General features: G+C 43.5%; 1 protein-coding gene across 1 annotated transcript; it reads right to left on the bottom strand.

The window, feature by feature from the left end:
* Window positions 1–280: 280 nt before the first annotated feature.
* Window positions 281–10,049, bottom strand: LOC133013520 (skin secretory protein xP2-like). Its single transcript, XM_061080481.1, has 4 exons — window positions 9,717–10,049; window positions 4,325–6,031; window positions 2,389–2,427; window positions 281–1,495 (listed from the first exon to the last, which is right to left on the bottom strand). The coding sequence occupies exons 1-3, from the start codon at window positions 9,802–9,804 to the stop codon at window positions 2,393–2,395; spliced, it is 1,830 nt and encodes a 609-aa protein (XP_060936464.1). The 5' UTR covers window positions 9,805–10,049; the 3' UTR covers window positions 281–1,495; window positions 2,389–2,392.
* Between the last annotated feature and the right edge of the window lie 219 nt (window positions 10,050–10,268).

The following is a 10,268-nucleotide window of genomic DNA, read 5'->3' as shown; positions in this document are numbered from 1 at the left end:
CTCATGGTTGTACAGGATATAAAAAAATTAATACATGAGAACAGGATGTTTCATAGCATGGTTTAAGATAGATTATAGATAACTAAAGCTCTTAAACCATTGTTCTAATACTATTTCATATTAACGGAGTGTATAGAGAGTTGATCATTGATATTTCAATCATTGGGTTAAAATTACGCAAATATACTCAAATAAATAAAAGTAAAGACCAACAAAGTCCACATGTGGTACAGTGAGTTAATGGGTGTGTTGCATCATGTCAAACAAAATGGAGACAAGAGAAAGTGAGGCAGCTTTTATGCAAAGTAAATAACACAGTCCAACTTCAGTTAAAAACAACAACGCATGTATTAGTAAGTAAAACTTTATTCTGTACACTAAGAGGTTAGCAGAATCACAGACAGCTCAGAAAAGGAATACATAACACAGGAAGACACAGATGAAGATATCCGACATCTAAATTTTTGTTGCAATAGAGTTCTTCACATCTTATGCAATTCAAATAGTTTCAGAATACCTTGATCTACACAGTATGCAGAGTTTGGATAAAATGTCCACTAAGTGATCTCTTACTGTGGTACACATTCACCAAGAGAAAAAAATAAATCAGAGCAGAAACAGTACACCAGAGTTGCCAGGCCTCGAGACATTTTTAAATGTTGGAAATGCCCTTATTTTTCTGGGAGAGAATTGTATGAACATCTGCCAGGTATAGTGCAGCTGTACAAATGGCAAGCTGTTATATTAATACCTGGATTATCTACATTCTCAACATTTGCATGTGTGTATGTGTATTCCCATACAAAACGCATTTATTCAAGCTTTCTCAATGTAAACTAAAAAGTGATAGATTTTTTAAGAATGCATGGATTTGACTCCAGTCCTTAGCTTTATTACTCTGTACACTCAACACTTAGTACTGACATTTCCATTAATCAAATTATCATCATTAGAAAGGTGGGAATTAAAATTGAGTACAAGGGGTAGAACATACATTTCAGAAACAGTTAAAATTCAATCTGTGAAAATGTGGTCATTTTAAAATCATGACACTTTGGTGTTACCGCAATCTCTTTGCAGAATTTCATTCACAGTTGTGTTTGGCTTGTATTCCTCAGATGCAGTTACTTTCCCGACAGCCGCTGTAGCTAAAGCAGAGTTCGCAAACTTAACACTGTATTGCACCGTCCTGTCATTTTACCTGGGATTAATTGCATATATAAGCCCACACTTGGCTCAAGGCACTTCCGGTCTCAGTAGGAAAACTAACCATGAAGGTTTATTATTTACAAAAGTTAGGAAAAATCCTGATCTTTTCCTAAAAGACAAGGCACATTTCATATTAATGTATCTGGTGTAGTTTGGTTTGGTGAGAGCTAATGAGACAATCCTGTAAATGTAGTGTTTGTTTGGTCGCTTTGTCTTTCTTTCCTTCCAGTTCACATTGAATTTGTAGGTTATAGGGAGTTTTCATTATTTGGTAGATTTCTTCCATCTGAAAGGATAAGAAAAGAAGAAGAATGAAACATCTGACATTCAGGTCTATTATCCATGTTCAAATGTTTCTCTGTGTCAAATATCAGTATCAAATAAGTGACTTTATTGTCATATAATTGAATTAACAATACATGTTCTGTTCATGCTGCTCTGCATTATACAGTATACTCATCAGGGATGGAGGAAGTACAAATATATTTAACTTAGTAAAAGCACAATTAAAAAGGCAATAATGTAATCAGGTTTAATTAAAGTACCACTTAAAAGTAAGGAAGTACTTATTTTAAATATACTTAACTTAAGTATTAAAATTAAATGTATTTGCAGAGTGTAGCCTATTCCTTAAATCATTAACTGTGTCTACTTCATCTTTTGTTTAATACAAGCACAGACTCCGTCATATGAATAAAGAATGCTGCAGATGATGCTAGTGAAAACATTGCATGTCATATTATTTCATGGCAGAGTCTTGGTGGTGGCCTCTTCCAAACCCATTTCAGGTGTTTTGTCACTGCTGCTGAAGGAGACCGGGTCTAATGTTACCTTACCACTCTGAGTGCATCAGAATTCCATTCCATATGTAAATGTTCACAATGTTTTGTGAAAATGTAGTGAAAGTTAAAAGTTAAGATATTTGCCGATATATGTAGTGAAGTAAAAGCAAAAAGTACCTGGAAACAAATCTACTTGTGTAAAGTGCAGATACATTAAACGTGTACAGTAACAAAATAAATGTACTTTGTTACATCTGATCCCACCACTGATTTGCAGTTCTGCAGGGTTCCAAAGCATGTGATGGCTCCCCTCAAACGTCAGTGAGTGAATGAATGTGTGTTTCTGATCCCTCAGTGTTAGCATTGGAGTTAGTGTGGTTTTTGATTGTGCACTTACCAACTCAACCTTCTTTGGTTATCTTGCTCTCTGTAGCTCCTGTTTCAGACACCACCGCGTACACACACAAGAGAGAGAGAAAGAGAAAACCAATATATGACATGATCATTTAAAACAAGCCACATTCTTGCCTTTCATGCTGAGGCTTCTTTGAAATCAAACTGGTTGTAATTGGTGTCGTAATAGCCCACAGGGGTGAAGAAAAAAAAGGTAACATTCCTCCTTAACGACATCTGCTTCTGTCAAACTGGTTTACTTGTGGTCGAGCACGCACACACACGCATTTTGCTGTATGGTGATTGGTCTGGCATGCACACAGCCTAGCCTCTAGTGAAGGAGTCTTGCAGGAGTTATGCAAGCTCATCCACACCAGACCCGTATTCCACACGTGCTGCCCTAAAAAGTACAGCATGTTCTTTGACAGTCATGAATGGGTTGCATGCTTCACTGAGAACCAGGATGTGGTTCTCCTTATACATGTGCTTGATAAACTGTGAAAATCTATACAATGGATAGTAGCTTGTTTCTTGAACCTGACCTTTCTTCCCAAATAACCCAACAGTTGTTTCTAGTTTGTTGCTTCTATGGTCTGTACCATAAATGCAATGAAAAACATTGGTTTAATACATGAGAAAATACTGTATACGTACAAGTTATAACTGAAATAAACTAAAGGACACAATCCTGCATCATCGTACAGCAATCACCTAAATTTCTCTCAGAATGAGTTTTTATCGTGGTGACTGAAATGCTGTCAGGCCTGTATGATGTTTATATTGTTTGACGTAATTAGAAGCTGCAGAGCATGGTCATTGTGTTGGCAGCTCACAATGAGCACAATGAGTGAGTGTTTCGTGACTGGAGCTGTTGTGCTGACAATATGTTTCTGCCATTATCGACAAACTCAAGACGAGTATGTATGCCATGTTGCTTTCTGTGTCTCACACTACGTTAACAGTTCAGCCTTATGGGCCCAACAATATCCAATTCATCCTGTCAGTATCAACCAATCATAGGGGCTCAAACTGGAACCTATGTGAGGGACTGTTCAGCACAACAAGAAACGATTAAGATACATTTATTTATCCCACACACATGTACGGACATGCACAGGCACACTCATGCAAGGGGAAATTTAACCTCTGCTTTTAACCCATCTGGTGCAGGACACACAGAGCAGTGGGCAGCCGTGTATGGCGTCCAGGGAGCAGATGTTGGGGGAGTAAGGTGCCTTGCTCAGGGGCACTAGACAGGGTAGGGAGAATCCTCTTGGATTTTTGGATTTGGTTCGTCTTTTTGTTGTTTCTCCGTGGAGTCGAACCAGAGACGAACCAGAGACCTTTTCTGCCCATAGTCCAAGTTTCTGCCACTAGTCCACCGCCTCTCACAGATGAATGGTTCAGTGAGAGAGTGGTGTTGCTTGTCATGTATGTGTTGGATACTTGCTTAGTTACCAATTGCAGTACCTGTAAGGGAGTGATGTTGTTAAACCCTGTCTATCTTGTGGTGCACGTGTGGTAAGAAGAGGAATTGGCTGGTGGTAAGAAGAGGAATTGGCTGGTTAAAACAAGCGATGACTTCTTAAAGCCAAAAGGTAGCATGACAGGTTTGACAAGCTAAACAGTTCGGTCTGATCAAGTGAATCACTGAGCATCAGAAACCTTCCACAGTCAGTGCACTCTCTATTCATGGAGCCATTGTCCACTGGAATCCTAGTCTTTTCACCCGTCAGTCAATATTACCATTGCTGTTACACCACATTCAGGTTTTTCAACTGTCACATGTAGCTAATAAAACAAATAAACTGCTTTAAATACAGTTTTAAATTGTAATAGATACAATTTGCTTTAGGAGGAGTTTCTTAATTTGATCATGTCAAGCAGACAATTGAATGTATGCTTGGATGGAAAAAAAAAAGAGTAATCTTGTGGCATACCTGAGGATGCTGCTTCAGGGGCTGGGTCAGCCACAGGGGCTGCAGCTGCGTTGTCCACCTTGCACTCAGAGGTCACAGTTGCTGGTAAAGCTTCAGGGGTTACTTCTGCGGGCAGCTCTGAAACGGCTGGTTTGGGCGCTGATACCTCTGCCGTTTGGACAGATTCAGCAGTAGCAGATTCAGCTTGTGGAGCCAAAGCAGGGATTACCTCTGTGGGGCAGGTTCCCTCAGCTGGGGGGGCAGTAGCAGCTGGCTGAGTCCCAGTGCTTGCTTTATCTGTGACAGGAGATAGTGGAGGCAACTCTGGAATAGTGGCCACAGCAATCTCAGTGTCTATTACAGGCTCTGCAGCCTCTACAGGAGCTGAAGATTCACTTGGTGCTGAAGCCTCAGTTGGTTCTACAGCTTCGTCTGGGGCTGCAGTCTCAGTTGGTGCTGCAGCCTCAGTTGGTGCAAGTGCTGCAGCCTCAGTTGGTGCCAGTACTGCAGCCTCAGTTGGTGCTGGTACTGCAGCCTCAGTTGGTGCTGGTACTGAAGCCTCAGTTGGTGCTGGTGCTGCAGCCTCAGCTGGTGCTGGTACTGGAGCCTCAGCTGGTTCTACAGCTTCGCTTGGAGCTGCAGCCTCAGCTGGTGCTGGTGCTGCAGCCTCAGTTGTTGCTGGTGCTGCAGCCTCAGTTGGTGCCAGTACTGCAGCCTCAGTTGGTGCTGGTACTGCAGCCTCAGTTGGTGCTGGTACTGAAGCCTCAGTTGGTGCTGGTACTGCAGCCTCAGTTGGTGCTGGTACTGAAGCCTCAGCTGGTGCTGGTGCTGCAGCCTCAGCTGGTGCTGGTACTGGAGCCTCAGCTGGTTCTACAGCTTCGCCTGGTGCTGCAGCCTCAGTTGGTGCTGGTACTACAGCCTCAGCTGGTTCTACAGTGTTGCCTGGGGCTGCAGCCTCAGTTGGTGCTGGTATTGCAGCCTCAACTGGTTCTACAGCTTCGCCTTGGGCTGCAGCATCAGTTGGGGCTGAAGCCACAGCAGGTTCGACAGTTTCATTTGGTGCTGCAGTCTCAGTTGGTGCTGGTGCTGAAATTTCACCTGAGGATTCAGTTGGTGTTGCTAAAGAAGTCTCTGCTGCTGCATCGTCAGGTGGAGCCTCTGCCTCCACAGGAGAAGAAACTTCTGCAGGGCCCTCAGCGACCTCAGTTGCTGCCTCCTCCACCACCACTCGGGCCTCTGCTGGCTCAGATACAGGTTCAATGGCAGGGGTAGAGGGTTCAGGGGAGGCCTCAACCGGCACAACAGAAACCTCCTCAACAAATTCAGGGGCCTCTGCCTGCTCCAATACAACAGAGTCAACAGCAGGAGACTCCTCTTTGACCTCAGGTGTGGCCTCAGTCACTACAGTTTCTACAGGAGCAGCTTCCTCCCCTGGGGTTAATGCCTCCACTGCCACAACAGCAGCCTCAGTTTCAGGGGAGACCACTGCTGGAGCAGCAGCTGGAGCCTCTAGAGCTGGCTCTTCAGGAGCAGCAGGTTCTGGCTGTGGTTCCATAGCAGCCAGAAGGTCCTCTCCAGAGCCAAGATCCTGCTGGGCCTCCAGGGCCACTAACACAGCCTCATCATCAGTTCCTGGTTGAAGATCATCTGGTAAGGCAGTCTGCACAGGCAGCTGCATCTGGTCCTCGATGGTTTGTGCATCTTCTGCGATGATACCATTTCTGACTCCTGTCAAGACACGGACATCAAAAGCTTGATTAGATTTAACCCTGTGACACTGATCAATACTCATCAGCCCAGACACATCAGCCCAACTTTATGCTACCTATTAACTTTATGCCCTGTTAATAGGTAACACTAATTACATGACAACAGTGAGCAACAAAACAAGCCTTCAGGAATGTTACTTACCTAAATAGTTGTAAACTTGGTAGGGGTTCTGAATATAAACTAGTCTGTTTGATTGAGTTAATTAATTACCACATCCGTCATTAATTTAACTATTTTCATACCATGTACCAGAGTAAGACATTTTATTATCTGAGCAAATTGCAAGCTGTTAGGTGCATTATGTCCCTGTATTGTCCTTTCTTGATTAAATACATTATACTTATTTTTAAACTGATTTCAATTTGATAATTTCATATAAATCTGACAAAATGACAATCTATTTTATGTGCAGATGAGCAGTGATTTATTAATGTGGATTACTTTAACTCAGCAGATGCAGCATATAAAGGCTCTTATATACTACTACGTGTCCGTTTCTCGGAGAGGTCTCAGCGGGGGGCAAAGAGTCTTTTTGATTTTTACTTCTCCGACACAGTCCGTCGGAAAAAATTCATCGCCAAACCCATAGGTGGCGCAACGGAAGACGAGCTCAGAGAAGCCTACCCCATTTGGGAAGAAGAAGTCCACGTGTCTCTGTTTAGATGTTAGCCTGCCTCCCACACACTGAACCATGGCAACTAACAGAACTAAATAAAGTGACACCCAGCGTGTCAAGATGTTGATGTAATCGTTTCTTAGCGCAGCGGTTCCCCGGTCTTGTTTCCGAACTGTGTTGCTGATTCCACAGCTTGAATCTGCTTGAGGCTACATGTAGCTAGAAGCTACCCGGAGCTAGCTCCCCCCCAGCTTCCACACACAGTCAGCAGGGACTCCCGGCACTAACAACTACTATCCAGTGTTTGCTTCTAACCTGACGGTATTATAGAAACAGTGTCATGATAGAAGTGGAATTAAAGTCGTGACGGTGGGTTCTTGCACTGCTACCACCGCAGTTAGCATGGTGGCTAGCCCGCTAGCTAGCCTAGCCTGCTAGCGCCATTTTGAAAGCTTGTTATAACCGTATGTGACCGTACACAAATGCCCTCAGTGCTCTAACGAGCCACCGTCAGCCGGACAACTCCGCTGGCTTAACACACACGTCACATTAATAGTAGAATCATAGTTGTGTTCGTGTTTGTTGCTACAAGTAAACAGGAAGTTTGAGGTCCGGAAATACGGAAATGACGTCATACGGAAATGATGTCGTTCGCGGACCAATCACAGCCAAGAGCGGTCCGTCGGGTCTCCAACATGAAGACGGATAGTTAGAAAAATCAGACGTGTACGAAAAGCTGTCCGAAGCACTCGGAGAGGGCGTTTCACGACGGATAGGGCTGTCTTATCTGTCCGTAATAGAAAAAACGGAGAGGCATAAATTGGCCTTAACTCAACGTGGAATGCAGGAAATAAGAAATACGGGGCACACAGAATGCGTGCTGAGAAAAGCATCCTTTCATTTCCGTGGCTGAAAGAGTGATTTATTGAAGCCTGTGTTTCTCAAAAGCCCTGAGGACAAGTAAGTATTTCTCAAAGGAAATAAGACACATGTGACAATGGCTTTGCAGCCTTCAGAGAAATTACTATGTTTTCATTCTTATCTACTGAACCCTGTTCTTATAGCTGTGCGTGTGAACAATCCCCGGGAAAAGTAGAGAAGGGACAATGATGAGCTTGGCTACTTTCACTCAAATGTCAGGAATGTCAATGCACATGTCAGTTACAACAGAATCTTTTGACTTATATTATTATTTTACGGATAACTGGGTGGACATTGTTAACAAATGAGATGACCTAGAGGGGTGCAGTCGGCTGAATGAGCAGATGGTTTCGACGCTGCAGCTTCCTGATTTTATTTGTGTGTCAGAAGGGGTGAAAAGAGCTGAGAGTGATGGGTGGAAGGGAATGTGACGGCCTGGCAACTCGATTGACAATGAGCCAGTGGAAGAACACGCAAGTTGGGTCTCTAGGTTGAGTGAAACCGGTTTTAAACTTTCTCATTTGAGCGGAGAGTGTGAAATTTCTAATGTCGTGAAGCCTTGGATAATGTTTCTTCTGCAAATGATTGTGAAGTGATTCGACTGTCTTTAAAAGATTTCCAGCATCAATCTCCCACTGTTACCCAGAAATCTACCTATTGGACCAAATATGACTCAGAATAGAAATCTGTTTGAGCACTGGGCCAGAACTGGTGCTGGAAAGTCAAAGTGTATGGTTGGGTCGAGACAGAGACAGCCTCTCCAGACATGGATGGCTTGTGTGTCAACATGATTTAGCAGCCAAAGATGACAGAGATCCCAGTCAAAACAGTGGCATGGCTCGCCAGAGGCACAAGAGGGCGGGGGAGAGAGGGGTCTGACGGGCGATGGGACCAGTGGTGACTTGGACGGAATACAGTTTATTTGTTAAACAGACTGTATACTGTGTGATTTAAAGCCACTTTTTACAGATGACTGCCTGGACAATAAATGGCTTTCTTGTTGGGCTGATGTCAGAGCCTGGAAAGTGATCCAAGCTCCTCCAGGTGACCCTGGCTGGGCAGCTGTAGAGACAATGCCCCAACACAAACATCACACTGTGACATAGTGGAAGATGAAAATGCACTACTTTAACAGAGAGGATCTTGGCCACCTCTAATAAGTATATGGAACACTTTAGGATAAACATTCTCAAAAACAACAATCCTCATCTTTTCATTATGCAAATTAAATCATTAATTTGACTGGCACAAAAGCAATCACATGTGAAAAAAACAAGGGGAGTAACTGTCATGTTGTTTGTATAGGGAGGGGGTTGGTGGAATGCAGTGAGAACATACTGTACATGCAGCTGTGCCTGGCATGACAATGCCACATGCCAGTGGGCTGTCGAACCTATGAATGGACAATCATGGACTGTGTCAGGCTTCTTGGTAGGCGTCTACATAGGCTTGAACATAGATTCCATGTGCAAAGCTTTAAACATATCTGAAGTCACAAATCACACCACTGCAGTGTGGCAGCAAACAGGCTGGGCCACATCTCCGGCCTCAGGCTGCAGATAGACTGCTAAGAGTTCCCAGGTGGATCCACTCTGTACTTCTGAAGGACAGTATGCAGCCCGAGCTAAAATCTAGCAATTTATATAAATCTGAATCCCCATTCACTGTATGGAATGATGGAGAATAAAGTAAAGTAACACATGATTATGCAAGTCAGCTCCTTCTCAGGTTTCATTCATTAACTTCAGTTTTTTATAAATCAGAGTATGTCATGCAAAACAATGACAGACTAAAATACCAACCACTTCTGGAGAGTGAAGAGGAAATGGCTCAACATGTCCACAGTTCTCTGTCCACTGCAGAGTGCTGTGCAGCAGAATAATTGAAAAGCACACGGTGTTCCAGACGTACCAGCAGCATGCAGCACTTAGCAAGGCTTGACTCAGAAATTGAAGAGCAACTACTGCACATCTCTATGTATGATCAGCCTCAGCATGAATATATATAAAGAGTAAAAACGTGCACACACACATATATGCTGGTGTATATCATATTTCAAACTAACTCAATGATACATTACTCAACATGAATATGATCTCTTCTTACCTGCTGTGTCTCCATTGCTCTCTTCTGGCTTTGTACCCGGTCTTTTCTCTTGATCCACAGTCTGTGCACTGGATGAGGAGCACCCCATGTTTGACAATAAGGATGAGGTGATCCAAGAACCTGGAAGCTGTTCAGGAGCCAACACAAGTCCTAGTGCTCTCTTTCAACAAAGACTGCCAAGCAATAAAAACATGGACAGCGAATCTCTTTTTACTTTCTAAGAGTAGCTGGGTACCATAATCTCTCTGTCTGTGTGTTTGCGCATGGCCTCCTGCCCTCTGGCCCCAGACAAGGATCTGTTGTGAGCATATAGAGCAGCACAGGCAACTCCAGCTGAATGTTCCTAGACTGATTCCTGCTCAGTCACTCTATTCATACAGGAGGGGGAGGAGGAGACAAACATGTGCATGAAGTGTGTCCTCCCCTTTATAGGAGTGTCCCCTCTGACTTTCGAGAAGCACATTAACAAAGCATTCTCTCTCTACTGGCTCTATTTTTGGAGTCACTGAAGGTATGCTGTTTAAATATTGACAAGGCAGCTTTAGTACATTC

This window comes from Limanda limanda, chromosome 11 (assembly GCF_963576545.1).
Source record: "Limanda limanda chromosome 11, fLimLim1.1, whole genome shotgun sequence".
Lineage (NCBI taxonomy): Eukaryota > Metazoa > Chordata > Actinopteri > Pleuronectiformes > Pleuronectidae > Limanda > Limanda limanda.
The sequence above is the reverse complement of the archived record's forward strand: the minus strand, read 5'-3'. Positions and strand labels throughout refer to the sequence as shown.

Coding starts and splice junctions, on each gene's coding strand:
- LOC133013520 (XM_061080481.1), bottom strand. CDS start 9,804: ATGGGGTGCTCCTCATCCAGTGCACAGACTGTGGATCAAGAGAAAAGA. Junction 6,032..9,716: donor GAGCAATGGAGACACAGCAG/GTAAGAAGAGAT, acceptor GTGTCTTGACAG/GAGTCAGAAATGGTATCATC. Junction 2,428..4,324: donor CCCTGAAGCAGCATCCTCAG/GTATGCCACAAG, acceptor TGTCTGAAACAG/GAGCTACAGAGAGCAAGATA.